The sequence below is a fragment of the Myotis nattereri genome, assembly GCF_964212035.1.
Source record: "Myotis nattereri genome assembly, chromosome: 3".
NCBI lineage: Eukaryota > Metazoa > Chordata > Mammalia > Chiroptera > Vespertilionidae > Myotis > Myotis nattereri.
In genome coordinates this window covers 145,014,356-145,037,127 of record NC_138077.1, presented here as the reverse complement: position 1 = coordinate 145,037,127, position 22,772 = coordinate 145,014,356, and the positions used below count along the sequence as shown (strand labels likewise).

At 42.8% G+C, this 22,772-nt stretch overlaps 1 protein-coding gene and 1 pseudogene across 3 annotated transcripts in view; one reads left to right on the top strand and one right to left on the bottom strand.

The window, feature by feature from the left end:
• Positions 1 to 1,538: 1,538 nt before the first annotated feature.
• Positions 1,539 to 22,772, top strand: part of FNBP1L (formin binding protein 1 like) — a 116,836-nt gene continuing 95,602 nt past the window's right edge. For both annotated transcript variants that reach the window (XM_081087746.1, XM_081087745.1), the window contains exon 1: positions 1,539 to 1,999. In XM_081087746.1, coding sequence (XP_080943872.1) covers positions 1,976 to 1,999 — 24 coding nt within the window. In that variant the 5' untranslated portion in view covers positions 1,539 to 1,975. The remainder of the gene's footprint in view (positions 2,000 to 22,772) is intronic.
• On the bottom strand, positions 18,160 to 19,135 carry LOC308516914 (glyceraldehyde-3-phosphate dehydrogenase-like; annotated as a pseudogene). Its single transcript has one exon. The product of its transcript is annotated as a glyceraldehyde-3-phosphate dehydrogenase-like (transcript).

Genomic DNA, 22,772 nt, shown 5'->3' with positions numbered 1-22,772 from the left:
TGCACAAAAATTTTGTGCACTGGCCGGGGGGGGGGGGGGGGCAGGGGGGTTCTCTCAGCCCAACCTGTGCCCTCTCATAGTCTGGGACCCCTCGGGAGATAACCACCTGCTGGCTTAGGCCCACTCCCCTGGTGGCAGATGGCACACCTGATCCCACGGTGCCTGCCTAGTCTCCCCCGGTTGTAGATGGCAGGCCTGGATCCTGTGCTGGGGTGGGTGGCGGCTGGGGATTGTGCTGCCGCCAGCCCCGGGCGGGGTGGCGCAGCGCGATCTGCCTGCAGTATGCAAACTTAACGGCCATATTTGTTGGGTTAATTTGCATACTCTTCTGATTGGCTGATGAGCATAGTGAAGGTATGGTCAATTAGCATCTTTGTATTTTATTAGTGTAGATGTGTTAAAAATTTGGGGACAGACACTCTGAAGATGAAGTGCTAGACCATACAGTAGCTCTATTCTTTTTTTTTTTAAATATATTTTATTGATTTTTTACAGAGAGGAAGGGAGAGAGAGAGAGAGAGTTAGAAACATCGATCAGCTGCCTCCTGCACACCCCCTACTGGGGATGTGCCCACAACCAAGATACATGCCCTTGACTGGAACCAAACCTGGCACCCTTCAGTCCGCAGACTGATGCTCTATCCACCGAGCCAACCCAGCTAGGGCAGTAGCTCTATTCTAAATTGTGGGAGGACCCTACATACTGTTTTCCATAGTGGCTGCACCATTTTACATCCCCACCAGCAGTGTGTGAGGGTTCCTTTTTAGGAAGAACTTAAGACACTCCGCTCTCATGACACACTGAGGAGTATTCTACTAGTGACTGGATTGAACGTGTGTGTCTAGAAGACCAGCAATTAATGCTAAAGCATGTTAGGGAGTTGTGAAGGTTAGATAGCTAACAGCGCATCCAAACGTGCTGGCTGCAGTTAATGGTTGCTCAGAAAGGCTGGGGAGCAACTCCACAAAGGAAGAAGGAAATGGTGGACCTTCCTCCAGGTTCTGACACTCCGAGTGAGAGGTATGTGAAGTCTGAACCCGCTCTTTGCACCACCGCGGAGGAATCTGGCGCCCTTGCAACCAATCCCCAACCACAAGGTGCCCATTCAGAACACGGGCAAGCTGCCTTCTCATTTCTGCAGGTGAGAGCTTGACACAATTGTTCCCGTCTTCCCTCTCGTGTCTTGTCAACATCCAAAGAGGAATGCTGAAAGATGTGCCTCTTTTTATGATTTCCCGACAGAGCTTATACAATTAAAATGTTTTATCAAAAACAGAATCAGGGGCACATTGCGTTCCCATTTTAGTGACTCCCCGGATCACCTTAACCATGAAGACGTTTTTCTTATACAGTCAACGCAACTCTCCACGGCCTAAACCCGAGGATTTGGAAGAGGTTTCCTGGCCAGGGTTTCTCCCAAGTGCAGAAGGGGCAGGAAGGGCGGGTGCCCGGAGCCGCCGCCTCTAAGTGGGCTCAGGGCAGAGAAGGGCGGTGGGTGTCCTTTCCTCTCTCCCTTTCCATCCTGGACACGGAGATCCGAGCGGCACCGGCGGTGAGACTGTCCGGGACCCGAGGTGCGGGCGGGAAGGGACCCCGCCCGGAGCCGGGCAGGTGGCTGACCCGCAGGACCCCGCCCGCGGCGGCCAGAGAGCGCGGGTCCGCCCCGATCCCAGGGTGCACCGCGCCCGCCCCCTCCCCTCCCCCCGCCCCCTCCCCTCTCGCGTCCCGCCCCCCTCGGCTCGGCCCCCTCCCTGCCGGCTCCGGGAGGCGGGGACGCGGCGTCGGCGGCGGCTGCTCCCGTGGACTCTCTCTCACTCACTGGGGAGCCTGGCGGTGGCGGCACCTTCGGAGGCAGAGCAGCAGCCGCGAGCCCGCCGGCAGCGAGTGGAGGGCGTGGACGGACGGCGGAGCCGACGGAAGGACGGACGGACAGAGAGCGGGCAGCCGGACGGCCGGGTCGCAGCGGCTTCCACCATGAGCTGGGGCACGGAGCTGTGGGTGAGTGGAAGGGCGCGCGGCCCCGGCCCCGAGGGCGCGGGCGGGGTGGGTGCCGCGGACTGTCGGCGGCCGGAGCCCCGCGGGCGGCCCCGCCCCTGGCGCTGGAGTTGGGGGTCCCGCTCCCCTTTGTGTGCCGCCCTCTCGGCCGCGCTCCCCCCGAGCCTCCGCCGCGGCTGGGCCGGGGCAGCGCCCTGGACGGCGGAGGAGCGGCCCGCGGACTCCCGCGCCCGCGCCCTCCGCCGCCTTCACTTTCCGCGCCCGGCCGCGCCGCTCGCCTTTGTATCTCGGCGCCCGGAGGCGGGGGAGGGGGCCCCATTGTCCCGGAGGGGCGCTGGTCGCGGGCGGGGAGGGGGCCCGCGCTGCCGCCCCCCGCACGGGCGGGGGTCCCCGGGGCAAGGGCGTCGCCGGGCCGCTCGCGCCCAGGTAGGGGAGCCGCGCGGCTTTGTTCGGAGCCCGGCCTCCGGCCCGCCAGGCGCGGCCCACGGCCCCGCTCCCTCGCCCGTCTGCGAGCGCCGGGGGCGGCCGCGGGGGCGGCTTGGGGGTCGGGGTTGGATGGAGCGATGGCCGGGGAGCCGGCTTCTCCCCGGGGAGCGTGCGCGTCCCGAGGGCTGCACTTCCCCGCCGCTGTTCTTCATTCTTGCAGGTTTCCCCTCTTTTTTGTCTCTCTCTTCCTCGCCTTCCTCGGGCGCTGTACGCTCCAGACAATGCCCCGTGTGTGGCCCAGGTGCGAGCGGACCGGGATAGGTCGCGGGTGTCGCCCGCGACGCCCCCGCGGGAGGGTGGAGGGTGGAGGTGCGGCGGCCGCGATCGCTCAGGTGCGGGGAGCAGCGGGCGCGGGGCGCCGTCCCGGAGCCGCCGCCCCCGCCCCGCCCTCCCCTCTCCCACCTGTGCGTGCTTTCCGTGCCTTTTGTTAGCGCGGATCTCGCAAATCACTGCAGAGAAAGGGGAGAAGGAACTTTTCAGTTTCCATCCGTGCATTTAGGGTTGCCATGAGGGCAGATTGGTAAATTGAAGGGACGCATGTTTTATGTTATTATTATTATTTTGCATTTTGCAGATTTAGGAATCTTAGAACTGGAAGAGACTTTAGAAGCATCTGGTTGGACACCTGCTTAGCTAGCCCGGGAAGCTCCGGTTACCTGGTGGATGAGTGCTTCGTCTGTAAACATACCACCCAAGAGAGAACACCTCAGGAGCCTCTTCATTTCGTTTCTTAGATAGCGTTAATTTTTCTTGTGTTGGGGAAAATTGTGGGATAAAGGAATGACCTTTACTCTGGTTAGATTCTCAGGTGTTACTGGTCTTTTCCCTTTGGTGTTGTACATTCTCTAATTGATTATAGTGTGTGGTTTGGTACCTTCTGTGTTATAGTATGCCATCAATTAAAGGAGATGGGTATAGTTTTATTTTCCATTTTTATAATTAGAAAATACTTTTATTTTTATATAATTAAATGGCCCCAGGTTTCAGATTTTTAAAAGTACACAAAGGAAAACAGTGGAAGGATATCGTGTAGACTTTTAATTTGTTTAAAAAAAATCACTTTGTATCACATTTATAGAAAAACAGTTTTAAGGAGACACGATGTAATATTGTAGTGCACACAAACACAATTTTTTTTTTTTTTTTAAATATATTTTATTGATTTTTTACAGAGAGGAAGGGAGAGAGATAGAGAGTTAGAAACATCGATGAGAGAGAAACATCGACCAGCTGCCTCCTGCACATCCCCCACTGGGGATATGCCCGCAACCCAGGTACATGCCCTTGACCGGAATCGAACCCGGGACCCCTCAGTCCGCAGGCCAACGCTCTATCCACTGAGCCAAACCGGTCTCGGCACAAACACAATTTTAAACATTTTTTTTTAGCCCTTGTCAGTGTGGCTAAGTTGGTTAAAGCGTTGTCCCTTACACCAAAAAGGGGGCAGGTTTGATTCCCAGTAAGGGCACATACTCAGACTGTGGGTTCGATCCCCTGTAGCTTATCTCTCTCTGCCTGTCTGTCTTGTCTCCCCGCCCCCTCTTTTTTCCTCTCCATCTCTAAAAAATAAAGTTAAAACATTTTTAAAATTTAAGAATATAATACATTCAGAAGCAATTACCTACCCCCCACTTTCTCCTATCATTTAGTTATTTATTGTCAGCATTTTAATAGCAATCTGAAAAGGTAAACTGTAGAAGAGATGGGAATTTCTGTTCTAGTATCTTTTTTGGAAAATGTAAAAAATATTTAAAAATTTTCTCTTAAAATTTAATCTCCATGTTTTAAATTTTTTTCGTGGTTTGAGGATTTGAGGGAAACATTTATTAGGAACTAAGTAATGTGGAATCAACTAATATCAACTGGATGCTTAAACCATACATAAGTAGAAGTTGGTGTAGAGGACCATTGGGACCAGAAGAGACCTTAGAAAAATTTGACTGGACTTCCTGTTTTTATTGTTCTCAGTTTTGAAAAAGGATATTGTGCTTCCAGTGGATTGTAACAAACAACTATACTGTGCTCTTCCCATTGAGGAATTTGAGGTTGGGAAATTTCTCTTGAAATTTCAAATTTAAAAACCAGTTTTCATGTTATTTCATGTTTAGGATTGCATTACTGTCAGGAAGGTTTAATTGTTGAGAGACCATGTTACAAAAAATGATATGTAGTTATGCACTCAAACTTAAGTTTCTTTCTTTTAAAAACATATTTTTATTGATTTCAGAGAGGAATGGAGAGGGAGAGAAAGAGAAACATCAAAGATGAGAATCTTTGATTGGCTACCTGCTGCACAACCCCCAACGGGCATTGAGCCTGCAATCCGGGTGTGTGCCCTGACAGGAACTGAACTGTGACCTCCTGCTTCATAGGTATACAACCACTGAGCCACACCAGCTGGGCTAAGTTTCTTATAATATTCACTAGAGGTACAGTACATGAAATTTGTGCATGGGTAGGATCCCTAGTGGCTGCCGGCTGAGGCTGCTGCTGGCTGGGGCCTCCCTTCCCTTGGCCGCCTGTTGCCACTGCAGGCCGGCTGCCACCGCAGGCCAGCTGCCACTGCCGGCTGGGGCGGAGTCAGCCGGGGAAGGGGCCGAGGGAACTCCCAGTCAAATTCCTGGTTGAAGAGACAATTTGCATATTAGGCTTTTATTATATAGGATTGTAGTTGTATTGCTGTCTTAATGCTTCCTAAATCTTATGTTAAAGTTGAGAATAAAGTAGTAAATTAAAATGAAAAATAAAACAAAAAAGTAATGCATTAGTGAGCCACTCTAATACTCATTCTGTGGGACAGAACTAATAGTGATAGGCCAAGTGGGTTGTGGCAGAACTAATAGTGATAGGTCAAGTGGGTTGTGTCAGACTTTTGATGTGTAATTGTGAAGGGATATGAATGAACTGATAATAAATTTGAGCTGTGTTTTAAGGAATTTCTAGTGTTCTAAATGAGTCTAAGTAAGGTGGACACTGTTCTGTGTTCTGGGTAATAGCAAACAAAGAGTGGGCAGTGTCTTCCTTTCTTCAGGATGCAATGTAATTATTAGGTAGCATTCTTAAGCATTGTTTATTGTGTTGATTTCTTCATTATCACAGGAAGAATGACTGAACTAAAGATAATCCAAATATGTATTAATGACTCCACAAAGTACAGATGTTGTAATTATTAGGCTGTGCTTACAAATAAGAAAATTAGAAGTTGGAGAAGTCCTGTGTTTAGTCAGAAAGTTTATTTATTAGGAAATGGCTTTTTAATGGTTTTTGAGAAGCCACTTAAAGTTTAACAACGAAAAAACTCCATGTACAGTTACAAGTGTATATATAAAGGTAAGAAAAAATGTGGCTGAACACATCATATTCATATCATGATTTATTTGAAAATTTGCCCCCCAAGGGAAAGGAGGTGACTAACCTGGAAGTTAGAGGGTAGGTTTAAATATCTAACTTAATTTATAGGGGCTTAATAACCTTTTTTTTATGCCTTAGTTTCCTGGTCTATGAGATTTTTGGCCCTTAGTTTTAAGAGTGTATAATTTAAATGCCGTTATTATTTTTGTTGTATTGATAGGGAATTAAGTATTTAAGAACGCTCATGACTTTTCAGAAGAAATTGAAAATGTAGATTGGATCGTAGATTCAGTGGATTATTTTAGTAACACCCCAGTCTTAACCCTTTAATTATTTCTTATCTTTGTCCTCATAGCACTTTCTATAGCAGTTGCATTTTAACACTTATATTGGAAGTGTACTAGACTTTTGAGGTTTTAAAAAATATATATCTTTTTATTGATTTCAGAGAGGCAGGGAGAGGGATAGAAACATCAATGATGAGAGAGTATCATTGATTGGCTGCCTCCTAGATGCCCTCCACAGGGGACTGAGCCTGCACTGAGAATCAAACCATGTTTCCGGTTCATAGGTTGACGCTCAACTACTGAGCCTCGCCAGCCGGGCTAGACTTCTGAGTTTCTGTGTAGGGACAGTTGTTTTCTTTGTTTTCACTGGCTAAAACAATGCTTGTAGGACGATCGTGCATGTTTGCCCAATTGAATTAACAACTCCCTGCATTACCCACAATATTGGTTGCTGATTAAAAGTGCATCCTGGAAGAAGTCTTTGCGGTACCAAAGCTTTGCAGGTGATAATATATTAGGTGATCAAGATAACAGTTCATGAAGGTCTAAGCAAGCTGAAAGCAGAATGATAAAGCTAAGTGTTAGTACTTGGGTTGAATATTTTTACTGATTGGAGAAGGATGAACTGACCTAAAAGTAGTTCTTGTGAATGTATCTGACTGATACTTTGGGGATTTGTCTGCCACAGTAATTGGTGGAATCTTAGGCCACATTAATAGATTTGTCTAGAACAAAGGAATTGGGTCCCCTTTTGTATTCTATAATGGATAGACCACATCTGTAATACTTAATTTTACTTCAATTTTTTTAGAATGCACTTAATCTAAAGGAGGTTGACAGAACTTCTTTATCAGTGTGAACTGTATTGCTTTTTTAAAGACTATGAAACTGCTGTAGGAATTCAGTTTAATTTAAAAAATAAAAGTTTGTGTTTTTATAGGGAAGTACTGTGCAATGCGTGGTAAGATTTATGAAGGCTTATAATAGCCCTAGAGTTATTTTGAGATGATATTACTCTTTTAACTTCAAATTCTTTGCTTCATTGATATTACTGTTCAGAATGTCTTCTGTTAACCAGTTCCTATCAACCCCCTCCCTCCCGATACCCTGGATGCTACCTTTCTTATAGGACTACCACCTTATATTATTGTATTTCTTATACATTCAAATCTTTGGAAAATGGTCATGGTTTACATTCCTTTTGTTGGTAGGAATTGCCATGTTCAACATTACAGATGTATTACAGATGTTGTTATTTATTAAGGAGGGTGAGAGTTTCAAGAAACCTTTTTATGACACCATTCTCTCCTGACTATAATAAGGTGGGAGCTGGAGAGCTGCCACTAACCAATATCTCATCTGCATTGCTACTTCCATAAAACTCTCATTTCCATTCCCCTTCCCTGCCTTTATCTTAAAACATTTACTCTTTTCTTTCCCCCAGTCAATAAAATGTGCGTTTGGCTGGAAACTGAAAACCTACTCTACCTACTTTTTCCTACAAATTAACTCAGTTTGCAGGCAGAACACAAGACAAGAGGATAGTAATAAGTTTATAATTATGAGTATCTTCTATGTGTACCTTCCTACAAGTGATATCTTATTTATTTTTTAAAAAATAATTTTTATTTTTCCATGGAGTTTTAGAGAGAATGGAGGGGAGAGAGAGGGAGAGAGGGAGAGAGGGAGAAAGGAGAGAGGGAGAGAGGGAGAGAGAGGGAGAGAGGGGGGAGAGAGAGAGAGAGAGAGAGAGAGAGAAAGAGAGAGAGAGAAAGAGAAAGAGAAACATAGATTGGTTGCCTCAAGCCTGCAACTGGGGTACATGCCCTTGACCGGAATTGAACCCGGGACCCTTCAGTCTGTGAGCCAAGGCTCTATCCACTGAGCCAAACTGGCTGGGACTGGTATCTTATTTAATAATCTATAGTCCTTAAACATTTTTGGCTCAATAGCAAAAATGAATTCTGTTTTTGGGGAAATACTCATCCCTACAGCATTTAAAAACTAGTAAGAAAAGGTTATATAAAGTTTTTGTTTTATAGAAAGCAAAAACTGTTCTATATATTAGTTCAAGCTATATATAGTATATCAGACATACCAGAAAGATATTTGGAATAGGGAGGGTTTGTATATGGGGATTCCTGAGAAGTTCATAGAGGGCAGAGATCATGTCTTACTCATTATTTATTCATTGTCTGAATCATTGCTGTATTCTTAGTTCAGCACACTGCATGGCGTAGAGCCTAACACTACCAGGGTATTTAGTAAATGTTTGGTGGACTGATTAAGTATATTGGTTAGGTTTGGCTTGAATTTGAGTGGAGGATGCCTGAAAGAAAGTAGTGATGGAGTTTACAATGGGACCAGGCTAAGAGGTTCATTTGGGGGAATGCTTTATTCAAATTCATGAAGTGTGTGTGTGTGTGTGTGTGTGTGTGTGTGAGAGAGAGAGAGAGAGAGAGAGAGAGAGAGAGAGAGAGAGAGAGAGAGAGAGAATAGTTATGCATTAGCATATAATGAACTCAATTTTTAGACTTTTAAAAATCCACAGAAGGGAATCTTTGTTAAGCAGAAGGGATTATCTCCTCTGAATCCTTTGGCAGTACTAGGTGGAATCTCTGGGTTTTAGGAGATGAAAGGTGTATTGATTGATCACCTCTGCAAGAATATTAGAAGCTGTTGGTTCCTTTAATAATATGTTATTGGTTCTGAAATAATTTCTACTTTTTAACATGTTATTCCTGCAATTTGTTTATACCGGTTCCCCCCCTTTTCCTCTTATTTATGACTTAATATTTTTATATCAGTTTAGTTTCAGTGTTTTATTTTCTGAGGGTGAGAGGTATTCATTGTGAAAATGCAGTTTTGATCCCCCCAGTGTTGCTTTAATTACTAGTATTATTAGCTGATTTATGGACTAAGTTTCTCATGGAATAAAATAGGTTAGGATAGTTTGAGAAATCACTTTTTAATTGATGACAGAATGATAGATGCTTTAAAATTGCAAATTGTGTTTAAAAGAATCTTTTGGGGTTACAGTTATTTTTAATATTGTTTCTGTGCATATATGTATGTATATGTGTATGTATATGTATGTGTGTGTGTGTATGTATGTATATATATCTGATGATTAAGTTTGAAAAAGCATAAATGTATAGGGTCACACACACACACACATGCCTAAGCGACCGTTATGACAGAACAACCACAACGACTGGTCAACCAGTGGATATGATGGGCACTGACCACCACGGAACAGATGCTCAATGCAGGAGCTGCCCCCTGGTGGTCAGTGTGCTCCCACAGCCAACCCCCTTCCCCACCCATGCTGCCCCTCCCCCCAAATTGGGGGCCCACCGGCCAACTTCCTGGGGTCCCTCCTTCCGGCCCCCTTGATAGGCCTTGATCACTGGCCAGGCCAAGGGAACCCACCCGTGCACGAATTCGTGCACAGGGCCTCTAGTCAATGATGAAAGAGAATCATTGGTTGGCTGCCTCCTCCTACTGGGGATTGAGTCCAGAACCTGGGCATGTACCCTGACCAGGAATCAACAGATAACCTCCGGGTTCATAGGTTTATGCTCAACCACTGAGCCACACTGGCCAGAGTCTTTCTTTTGAGGTCACATTTCTTATAGTTCTTTGAAACCCACTTCTTTGTAAGATGATATATGACTGCTTTTTGTAATGTGGGATTCAGCATTTAGAATTTGTATGGAGTCTAAGAGGAGGAAGTCTAGAATAATAAAAGTTTTTGTAAAATGTTCTTATAGAATCCAAATTAGTCATTAATAATTGCTTAGGAGCAATTTTTTCTTAAGGTCTTGATAGAGAGCTTAATCATCAGATTTAAACAATACCTCATGATATATGTGAAATAATAGTGTTTGTTATGGTTTGAAAAAGCATAAATGCATAGGGTCAGATTTTTCCCTTTTTAAAAATAAGAACAATTAAAAATACTGATTTTAGAGAGAGGAAAGGGAGAGGGTGGAGAGAAACCAATTTGTTCTTCCACTTATTTATGCATTCATTGGTTGATTCTTGTATGTGCCCTGACTGGGGATCAAACCTGCAACCTTGACTGAGTATCCAGCCAGGGCAGATTTTCCTATTTTTGGCACTTCATTATTTTTGTTGTTTCTAGAGAGTAAAAATCATCTGTTTGTCCCTGCTATATCCCTGCTGTATACCTAATTTGTAGAAAAGGAATAGGGATATTATAAGAACTGAAATGTTGGTTGAATGAGGGAATCAGTAAATTACTGTAACTATCAAATTATATTTTGGGTACTAAGTTTTTCCCCCCTCAGCATGTGTATTTCTCATAGGTTTGAGATCCGTTCTATAATCTGGACATACAACTAGTTGTAGCATATGAAATTTATCTCAATTTATTTAGAACTGGAATTCCCATTTCCTTAATTTAAGTGCAAATGATTACTGATATGGCTCTATGGATTCTAAAAGTGAGAACAGTGAGTGTTCTGTTACATGCTTTGAGTATTAATTGATGTAAGTATATGTAAGGATAATGTAAATTGAGAATGACTTGGGAAAGCAAAAGATTGATTTCAGAGAATACAGTGTTAAGGAGCTTTTTGACAAATGTTAATGGTGGTTGGTTAAGATTTTTCTCTAGTATAAATGATAAAAATCAAGGTAATAGAAAACCGCTGTAGTAAATAGCTTAAAAAATTTTTTAAAAAAACTTTTCCCATGGGTACTTCTTATTAGTTAAGCCATGACTCAGGATCCCAGGGTAGGATTGTGTGTCCGCTTTGGAGAAGTGTCTGTTTCGGTCTCAAGGACAGTTTTTGTTTTTTGTGTTTAGTTTCCTTCTGCTTGAACAATACCTGTAGCCTCCAAGGTGCTTCCCCCCTCTTTCCCTCTCTGTGAATTTTGGTTCCTGTCTTTCATGTCAGAGACTTTCCCTGCATATTCAGTGACCCCAGGACGCTGAAAAGATGTTTATCAGGATTAAGGTCTACCTGCATAAAATTTTTAGTCCTTTTAAGGAATTTTGTGTGATTTTTACCCTAGAATTATTCAGATCCCCTACCTCTTTCCCAATCCTGTTGTGAGAGGAGATGTACTATTCTTTTTGAGGTGTACTATAGTCTTTCTTTTGAAGTCTTTCTTTTGAAGTCACATTTATCATGGCTGTTTATGGTGTTGGGAGCTGCACTTGATTTTTTTAAAAAGCAGGTACTAAAAAAAATAATTTATTTGTCTTATATAACAAGAAATTTGGAAGTAGGCAGTCACTGGCATGGGTTTATGAACTCAACACTGACAAGTTCAGCATCTGTGCAGCTGTTTTGGACTTTCCCTCAGGGTTGCCAGGTGGTGCAGCTCCAATCATATCTGTATTTTCAGGGGGTGCGGGGGGCGGAGGGGAGAAGGAGGAGGGGAGAGGAACCACATCAGCTATATCTGTGTGTGTGTTGGGAAGGCTAAAGCTTTCCTATTGTCTCCATAACAAACTTCCCCTTCGGTCTCACTGTTCAAAGTTGGGCGTTTTGCCACTTGCACAAAATCAGGGTTCCATTAGAAAGGAAGAATACACCTCAGAACGTAGCATTTATGGTCTCTGTCCCCAATGAGTTAATGATGGCTTTGTGGAAGATATGGATATATCTTCTTTGTGTATGTGAATGATAGCCTAGGACAGTGATGGCGAGCCTTTTGAGCTCGGCGTGTCAGCATTTTGAAAAACCCTAACTTAACTCTGGTGCCGTGTCACATGTAGAAATTTTTTGATATTTGCAACCATAGTAAAACAGACTTATATTTTTGATATTTATTTTATATATTTAAATGCCATTTAACAAAGAAAAATCAACCAAAAAAATGAGTTCACGTGTCACCTCTGACACGCGTGTCATAGGTTCGCCATCACTGGCCTAGGAGTTAAGAAAAGGCCATAATATAAGTGTCAGAGCAGATATTTTAGAGATGAAGCCTTTAGGGGTCTAACACAGTCTATCCTCATTTCAAGAGGCCTGGTAGTGAAGGACTTATGTATCTTAGCTGGAATCTGTGGGCTGCTGCTTGCTTGAAACACCATACCATGCTGATATCACCTTCCAGAGCAGATGAGTGTTTTGAGCAAGTGTCCAGTTGGACAGGATGTGGTGAAGTTGACCTGACCCCAGACTGAGTGAAGGCACTGCAGGGACTGATGGAAGGGCCCTAAAATAAGTCCAGAAGTTTATTTTGCAAGTGGAAAGATTTGCTGAATGTTGGAAACAATAAAGATATCCTATAATTACCCAGGTCTCTTAGTCACCTAAATATAACAAATACCGAGCTACAAAATTGCCTCCAGAGAGTTAGGAGCACTTACTTTTCCCTTCTTCCCCTCTTTAAATTGATACATTAGAATGGTTACAACTTATTATAATTTGTTACAGTTAATGAACCAATAGTGATACATTATTATTATTATTATTTTAATATATTTTATTGATTTTCTACAGAGAGGAAGGGAGAGAGATAGAGAGCTAGAAACATCGATAAAAGAGAAACATCGATCAGCTGCCTCCTGCACATCTCCCACTGGGGATGTGCCCGAAACCTTGACCGGAATCGAACCTGGGGCCCCTCAGTCCGCAGGCCGACGCTCTATCCACCAAGCCAAACCAGTGTCGGCATGATACATTATTATTAACTAAAGTTCACAGTTTACTTAGATATCTGTAGTTTTCTTTTTTTAAAAAAAAATTATGTTTTTATATATTTTAGAGAGAGAAGAAAGGAGAGGGAGAGAGAGAGAACATTGATGAGAGAGAAACACTGATCAGCTGCCTCCTGCATGCCCCCTGTGGAGGATAGGGCCCACAACCTAATCATGTGCCCTGTCAGGGAATCGAACCAATGATCTCTTGGTACATGGGTCAGTGCTCAACCATTGATCCACACCGGCCAGGCAAGATTTCCTTAGTTTTTATCTAATGTTGTTTTCTGTTCCACATTCCATTTAGTTGTCATGTCTCTTTAGGCACATTTTGCCTGTGCCATTTCCTCTGACTTTCCTTGTATTTGATGACCTTGAGAGTTTAGAGAAGTACTGGTCAGGTATATGACGCCCTTTTATTGGAATTTATCCAAAAAATCATATTTTCCTCATGATCAGACTGAAGTTATGGGTTTTTGGGAAAAATTATCATGCCATTTTCATCACATAATTTCAAGGTACCATTTTATGATTTATCAGATATTGATGTTGGTCATCTGGCTGAAATAGTGTTTGTTAGGTTATTCCACTATAAAATTATGATTTTTAATCTACTGATTTGAGAGAGAGAGACATAGAGAGACATTGACTTGTTGTTCCTTCCAGTCATGCACCCATTAGTTGATTCTTATATGTGTCCTGACTAGGGATTGAACCTACAACTTTGGCGTATTGGGACTACACTCCATCCAACTGAGCTACCTGGCCAGGGCTGTCAAGTTATTTTTCTCACTCTATCTATACTGTATTCTCTAGAAGGAAGTCACTATGTGCAGCTCATATTTAGAAGTTAATGCTTCTCTCTTTTAGGGTGGAGTATCTACATAATTTATTTGGAATTCTTCTGAATGGGATATTTGTTTTTCTTCCACATTTATTTATCCAATCATTTATTTATATCAATAAGGACTCAGGGGGATTTATTTTATACTTTGATTTATAATCCATTACTGTTTCATTTATTTTATTGCTCAGATTGTTCCAGCTTTACCCATTGGGAGCTTTTTTAGGTGGCTCCTGTGCCTGTAACATTATCTCCATAAAAAATGATTTTTAAAAGTCCCTTACTTTTGGGGACTACAAGATGGTCCAGTCTCATCTTGCATGTTTCCTGTCTAAGTCCTAGAATCATCAACTTTTTTCAAAGAGCCCTGGTTTCTTTATTGGAGAATGGTATTAGAAACCAAGATGTGGGTGTTAGGTGTGCTTGTGCTACTAGTATTTAATTTTCTTTAGTCTCTCTCAGCTGATAAAACAAAGAAATATATGTGTGTATACTAATCTGCATTTATACACATATCTACAAATATTTCTATATGTAACCATCGTATTTATATTAAATTAAATCTGAGTTCTTACAGATGCTTTCAACTTTATTCCACTACCACTTGTATCCTTCTATTTTCTTGTTTATCTGTAAACTCCCACTCTTTTTAAAAAATACAGTAGTTCCTTGGGTTACGTTGGAGATACGTTCCTTCGGCGTGACATAACGCGATTTTTGCCGTAGTCGGAACCCACCTACATAGGTACCTACGTCACTCACATGGAGCACATATACAGCAGTAATTAAGTGAAACAGTAAAAAAAAATTTAAAAGAAAGATAACAATCCCTGACCTTTACTAGTGGTAAATAAATAATAAAAAACATAGAGCACATATGTACATACGTTGAAATGATGGAACTTTTTTAAAATAAATAAATGGGAGATGGCGATGTAACCATGAAACGTCGAATCTGACGTAACCCGAGGACTGCCTGTATGTATATTTTATTGACCTCAGAGAGGAAGGGGGAGAGAGAGAGAGAGAGAGAGAGAGAGAGAGAGAGAGAGAGAGAGAGAGAGAGAGAGAAAGAAACATCAATGATGAGAGAGAATCTTTGATTGGCTACCTCGTGCACTACCCCCAGTGAGGATCGAGCCTGCAATCCGGGCATGTGCCCTGACCGAGAATTGAATCATGACCTCCTGGTTTATAGGTCAACGGCCAACCATTGAGCCACATCGGCCGGGCAAAGTCCCATTCTTAATTCCCTTCAACTGATATCCATTTGCTTACTTGTTCCTTTTCAGTATATATTTATAGCAATATCAGAGTTATTAACTTACAGTCCCTGAGAACCAACATTATCAACTAAAGTACAGTACTTAATTGTAGCTCCTTTTTCCTTTAGTCTGACATAATCCTCATTTTCAAAGTTACTTAGGTCAGCAACATTCCTCTCATCCTCCTAAGTGAGGTTGTCCCATGCATTTGTAATATAGTTATATTTTCTTAACATAATCTGTATTCTTTCTTGGGATCCTTTTACTTTCTCAATGATTTTTTTAAAATTTTGTTTATTGCTTAAAGTATTACAAAGAGTAGTAAATATGTCTCCTTTTTTTCACCCTTGACCTTCCCCCGGCCAAGTGTCTTGTTTATTGGTTATGCTTATATGCATGCATACAAGTCCTTCGGTTGATCTCTTACCATCAATGATTTTTTTAAAAATTGCATACCTTAAGGTTTATTCCTTGAGCTGTGAAGTTCTGTAGGTTTTGATATGTATAATGCCATGTGTCTACCATTCCAAGATCATATAGAATAGCTTCATCTCTTAAAAATCCTCTGTGGCCTGAAAGCAGAGGTTTGTTTTTTAAATATATTTTATTGATTTTTTACAGAGAGAAAGGGAGAGGGATAGAGAGTTAGAAACATCGATAAGAGAGAAACATCGATCAGCTGCCTCCTGCACACTCCCCACTGGGGATGTGCCTGCAACCAAGGTACATGCCCTTGACCGGAATCGAACCTGGGACCCTTCCGTCCGCAGGCCAACGCTCTATCCACTGAGAAAAACCAGTTAGGGTGAAAGCAGAGTCTTAAAGAGATATTATAGCATTATTCACAGTAGCCAGAAGGTAGAAGTAACCCAGGAATTTGTCAACATATAAATGGATAATCAAATGGTGTATAGATACAATGGAATATTATTAAGCCTTAAAAAAATTAGGAAGGAAATACTGGCATATGCTGCAAATATGGATGAACTTTGAAGACATTATGCTAAATTATGAAATTAAACCAGTCACGAAAAGACAAATACTGGATGATTCCATTTATAGAAGATACCTAGAGTGGTCAAATTCATAGAAAGTAGAATGGCAGTTGCTGGGGCCAGGGAGAAGGGGGAATGAGTTACTGATGAGTGGGTATAGAGTTTCAGTTTTGAAGATGAAAAGAATTCTGCTCATGGATGATGGTTGATGGTTGTACAACAGTATGAATGTACTTAATATCATTGAATTGTAAACTTAAAATGGTTAAGATGGTAAATTTTGTGTTGACGATTTTGCTACAATAAAAAAAATTTACTCCCTTTTGCCTATACCTGTTCATCTCTCACCACTCCAACCACTGATTTTTTTTTTCATTTACTTTTTAAAGAGCAGTTTTAAGTTCACAGCCAAATTGAGCAGAAGGCAGAGATTTCCCATATGTCTCCTGCCCCCATATATGCATACCTTCCCCCATTATCTACATCCCCCACCAGAGTTATAATTGATTAACCTACATTGATACATCATTATCACCCAAAGTCCATAATTTACATTAGGGTTCACTCTTGGTGTTATACTTTCTGTGGGTTTAGACAAATGTATAATGACATATAATCACCATTACAATATCATACAGAGTAATTTTTCACTGCCCCAAATGTCCTCTGTGCTCTACCTTCTCATTCCTTTCTCCTTCCTAACCCTGACCACTGGTCTTTTTTCTGTGACTTTTTATTGCCCTAAAAAGATAGCCAATAGCTGTTAGGAGTCATACTCTATTTCCCTTTCTCCTCCAACACCAGCTTTAGGAAACCACTAGTCTTCCTCAAAATATATGCTTATTCTGGACATCCTATCTAATAATAGACAAACATGGTAATTAACCATACCTCCGACATGCTTCCCATGGGCTAATCAGGGCGATATGCAAATTAACTGCCAACCAAGATGGCGGCCGGCAGCCAGGCAGCTGAAGTGAACAGGAGGCTTGCTTGCTCCAGTGATGGAGGAAGCCAAGGTTCCCCGCCTGCCGCCGCCCAGCTCTGAGCTGCACTCTAAGCAACTATGTTGCAATTATAGAAGCTAAACAATCCCCAGAAACCTGCTTTCAGCCAGCCGGGCCTCAGAGCTGGAGTTGCAACAGTGTTTCAATTATAGAAGCTAAACAAAGCCCAGATACCTGCTTTCAGCAGCCGAGGTCTCAGAGCTGGAGCCGAGCCTCAGAGCTAAAGCCGGGTCTCAGCTCCAGTGACAGCCATAGAAGGTAAATAAATCCCAGAATAAAAGAAAAAAGAAAAAAAGGAGAGGTTGGGAGCTTCAGTCACCTGCCAGCCTGAAAACGGCCCTCAGCCCCTCACCCAGATTGGCCAGGCACCCCAGTGGGGACCCCCACCCTGAAGGGGGTGTGACCAGCTGCAAACAGCCATCATCCCCTCATCCAGGCTGGCCAGGCACCCAAGCGGGACCCCCACCCTGATCTGGGACACCCTTCAGGGCAAATCAGCCGGCCCCCACCAATGCACCAGGCCTCTATCCTATATAGTAACAGGGTAATATGCAAACTGACCCTAACAGCAGAAGGACTGGGAATGACTGGTCACTATGACACACACTGACCACCAGGGGGCAGACGCTCAATGCAGGAGCTGTTCTCTGGTGGTCAGGGCGCTCTCACATGGGAGGAGCTCTGCTCAGCCACAAGCCAGGCTGATGGCTGCCAGTACAGCGGTGGTGGCAGGAGCCCCTCCTGCCTCCTCAGCAGCGCTAAGTATGTCCGACTGCAGTTTAGGCCTGCTCCCTGCTGGCAAGTGGATATCCCCCGAGGGCTGCCGGGCTGCCAGAGGGATGTCTGATTGCCATCTTAGGCCCAATCCCCCGGGGAGCAGGCCTAAGCCAGCAGGTGGTCATCCCCTGAGGGGTCCCAGACTGCGAGAGGGCACAGTCCGGGCTGAGGGACCCCTCTCCCCCCTGAGTGCACAAATTTTTGTGCACTGGGCCTCTAGTTTCATATAAATGGAATCATACATTTATATGTGTGACTGGCATTTTTCTTTTTCTTTTTTGGTACAGTGAACTTTATTGATGGTGCATGACAAGGTAGGACTCCCTAAGCCCCTCCCCTTATTCAGCGGATCTGGCATGGACACTGGAGGTCAGGGGATTCTCCATGTGTTGGGGGATTGATTTGGGGCAAGGACTCCCCAGCAGCTGAGGGCCTCTCTTCCTCTCACTGAGGGTGGTGGTCCAGGGGGCTCTTATTCCTTGGAGATCATGTAGACCATAAGGTCCACCACCTTGTTGCTGTAGCCAGATTCATTGTCATACCAGAAAATGAGCTTGACAAAGTCATCATTGAGGGCAATGCCAGCTCCAGCATTGAAGATGGAGAAGTGGGTGTCACTGTTAAAGTTGCAGGAGACAACTTAGTTTTCACTGTAGCCCAAGATGCATTTGAGGGGGGCCTTTTGATACCTGCTACCTTCTTGATGTCATCATATTTGGCAACTTTCTCCACGTGGCAGGTCAGAGCCACAACCAACACATTGATGGTGGTGACATGGAGGACCATGCCAGTGAGTTTCCCATTCAACTCAAGGATGGCCTTGCTCACCACCTTAATAGCACTAGTAGAAATAGGGATGATATTCCTGGCAGTCCGTCAGTCATCATGCCACAGCATCCCAGAAGGGCCATCCATGGTCTTCTGGGTGGCAGTGATGACATGGACTGTGGCCGTGAGCCCCTCTACAATGCCAAAGTTGTCATGGATGACCTTGGCTAGGAGGGGCCAAGCAGTGGTCATGCAGGAAGCATTCATAGTTGACAATCTTGAGGCAGTTGTCATACTTTTCAAGGTCCATCACAAACATCTGCAGAAGGGGCAGAGATGATGACCCTCTTGGACCCCCTCTTCAAGTGAGCTCCAGCCTTCTCCATGGTAGTGAAGACAGCAGTGGACTCCACAACATACTGAGCACCAGCATCACCCCATTTGGTATTTGTGGGATCTCGCTCCTGGAAGATGGAGATGGACTTTCCATTGTTGACAAGCTTCCCATTCTCAGCCTCAGTTGTGCCTTTGAACTTGCCATGAGTAGAATCATACTGGGACATGTAGTTGAGGTCAATGAAGAGGTCATTGATGGTGACAGTATCCACTTTGCCAGAGTTAAAAGCAGCCCTGGTGACCAGGTGCTCAGTAGGGCCATATCTCTTCACTCTGACCACCATCCTGTCTCAAGAGTTACGGCTGACCCTGTGCAGGAAGATGTGGCTGGCTGTTGAACAGGAGGAGCAGAGAGCTGTGATTGGCATTTTTCTTTCTTTTTTAAAAATATCTTCATCTGAGGATATTTTTTCCACTGCTTTTAAGAGAGAGAGGAAGAGGAGGAGGAATGGGGGAGAGAGAGAAACATTGATGTGAGAGAGAGACATTGATTGGTTGCCTCCCACGTGAGCCAGGGATGAACCTGCAACCCTGGTACATGCCCTTGACTGGGAATTGAACTCATGACCCTTCAGTGCTTGGGCCAATGCTCTAACCACTTAGCACACCAGCCAGGGCTGGCAGTTTTCAATAAGCATAATGTTTTCAAGATTCATCCATGTTGTAGCATTTATTAGTAATTCTTTTTTTTGTACTGAATAATGCTTCCTTGTATGCATATACTGCATTTTATTAACTCATTCATTAGTTGAGGGACATTTGGGTTGTTTCTGATATTGATGATTGTGTATAATACTCTGTGAACATTTGCAGATAAGTTTTTGTGTGGACATATGTTTTTATTTCTCTTGGGCATATACTTAAGAGAGTAATTGCTGGGTCATATGATAACTATTTTTAACTGTTTGAGGAACTCCCAGATTGTTCTGCATTTTATATACCCACCAGCAATATACTAGTATGGTTCTGATTTCTTTACATCCTTTCCAGAACTTGGTATCATCTGACTTTGATTATAGCCATCATAGTGGGTATAAAGTGGTACTTTATTGTGTTGTTTTTTTTTTTTTGTTAATCCTCACCCGAGGATATTTTTCTATTGAATTTTACAGAGAGCGGAAGGGAGGGAGGGAGACAGAGAAACATAGATGTGAGAGAAATACAGCGATTGGTTGCCTTCCACATGGGCTCTGATCAGGGCTGGAGATCAAGCCTGCAACCGAGGTACATGCCTTGATGGGAATCGACCCGGGACCCTTCAGTTGAGGGCTGATGCTCTTACCACTGACCCAAACTGGCTAGGGCTGATGGCAGCACTTTTCATTATCTGGATAGAAGGCTTTCTTATGTTGCTGAAGTATTTCAGCTCTGAAAAGCCAGGAGAGTTGAGGTTTAGGAGATATTTAAAAATAATGAAAACCTTCTGCATAATCGATATATGACCTTTTGAATTCGAAATTTTACTGCAGAATTTAGTTAATGCTTGTAACGAAGATATTTTGGTTCTTCAGTTTTATTCTAAGAAGAATAATAGCAATATTCTTTTTTAGTGATGCAAGATTACAAATGTTGCAGTGGTACTTATTTACTCATTTATAGTATAGATCAGCGGTTCTCAACCTGTGGGTTGTGACCCCTTTGGGGTGGAACGACCCTTTCACAGGGGTCGCCTCAGACCATTGGAAAACACATATATAATTACGTATTTTTTTAAAAAATATATTTTATTGATTTTTTTACAAAGAGGAAGGGAGAGGGTTAGAGAGTTAGAAACATCGATGAGAGCGAAACATCGATCAGCTGCCTCCTGCACACTCCCTACTGGGGATGTGCCGGCAACCAAGGTACATGCCCTTGACCGGAATCGAACCTGGGACCCTTCAGTCCACAGGCTGATGCTCTATCCACTGAGCCAAACTGGTTAGGGCTACATATTGTTTTTGTGATTAATCACTATGCTTTAATTATGTTCAATTTGTAACAATGAAATTGGGGGTCACCACAACATGAGGAACTGTATGAAAGGGTCGCGGCATTAGGAAGGTTGAGAACCACTGGTATAAATTGAATGTCAGTTATGTTAATAGAAGTTCCATTTTTTCCCCCTCTTTCTTGGTTGTTTGACTTTATTATCCAAATTGAGAACCTAGTTCTTTTTTATCTATCCTAATTGTTTCTTTGTTAGGTAAAATGTTGATCATCCCTACATTCAACTTCTGATAGTCCAGAGGATATTGATTTATTTTGTAGATTTTAAAAAATCCTCACTGAGCATATGTTTATTGATTTCAGAGAGAGGGAGAAACATCGATCAGTTGCCTCCATTCCCAACTGGACTGGGGATTGAACCCACAACATAGGTATGTACCCTAGACCTGAAATTGAACACACAGCCTTTTTGGTGTATGGGATGACACTTCAACCAACCGGGCTACCTGACCAGGGCTATTTTGTAGGTTTTTATACCCTTTAATTGAACAACAACAGTAACTCCTTTCTTATTTCAGTTAGCTTTTGGTCATTTGGCCAGTGTGATTTGCAGATTCTGATTCATTAAGTACTGGGGCTGTTGGGTGGTCAGCCATTTGGAATTTTATAAGATTTCCTTGGTGACTGTGGTTAACACTGGCTGAGAAATGTTGTTAATTAGCAATCCTCAAATCTGGATGATAATTAGAATCATCTCAGGAATTGAAAAGCAGTAAGAACAAAACAAACAAACTCTCCCAAGCCTGCTCTAACCTCTTGAATGAGGCTTTCTCTGGGAATGAGGCCCAGGAATTTGTATTTTTGAAAAATACCCACAGCCCTAACCGGTTTGGCTGAGTGGATAGAGCATCAGCCTGTGGACTCAAGGGTCCCAGGTTCGATTCCGGTCAAGGGCATGTCCCTTGGTTGCGGGCACATACCCAGTAGGGAGTGTGCAGGAGGCAGCTGATCGATGTTTCTCTCTCATTGATTATTCTAACTCTCTATCCCTCTCCCTTTCTCTCTGTAAAAAATCAATGAAATATATTAACAAAAAAAAAGAAGAAAAATACCCACATGATTCTGATAATACCAAGGTTTGAGAACTATTGCTTTCATGTTCTAAAATCTATACTTATGTTATATCAGGACATTAGAAAGTGCCTTGCACTTGGAGTGCATCATCTCCTTTTTCTATTCCCATTGGATTGCTTTTAGTATACTACTAGGACTAATCTAATGCTCGCTGAATACTTACTATATTTGAGTCAGTGTATCTTACTTTGGAGGTCCCAGAAAGGTTGTGTCTTGTCCGAAACTACTTTGTAGTAGGTGGTAGAAATAGGATATAAACCCAGGTCTTTCTGTATTCGGAGCCTTCATTCTTACTGTGGATGTTAGACTACCTTTATGGAATTGCTTTTGTTGAGAACGAAGCCATCAGTGTATGTGTAGAGGTTATATTTTTGAAGGTCCTAACAAGTGGTCAGTTTACCATGAGGACTTTGTTCTCTATGAGACTCCTGGGAGAACTTTCTTTTAAGCTTTTTTATTGTGTAGAAACTATTTGCTATGATTACAGTATTTGCATTTCCTAGTTTGAACTTTGCTGTTAAGAAATTTACAGTCAGATTTCTGGTAAACTGTTAGCAAGTATTTCGTATTTCTTTTCTGCATTTTGTTTATAGATTCATTCTTGGTATCATCTTTTATCTCTTTTCTTTATCATTTTCCTCATCTCTTTAAAATTATTTTACCTTACTGTGTTATGTCATTTTAAACAAAAGTCTTAAGAAGTAAGTTAACAAATAATTTTGAGGCATTTTATATAATTCTGGCCAAATGTCTTTTTGAAAGAGTTGAATTTGTGAAAGAGAGGAACTTAGAATTTGGAATGTGTCTGTGTGCATGGCACTCTGGTAGATGTTATTTTATTTTTCATGCCAATTCAAT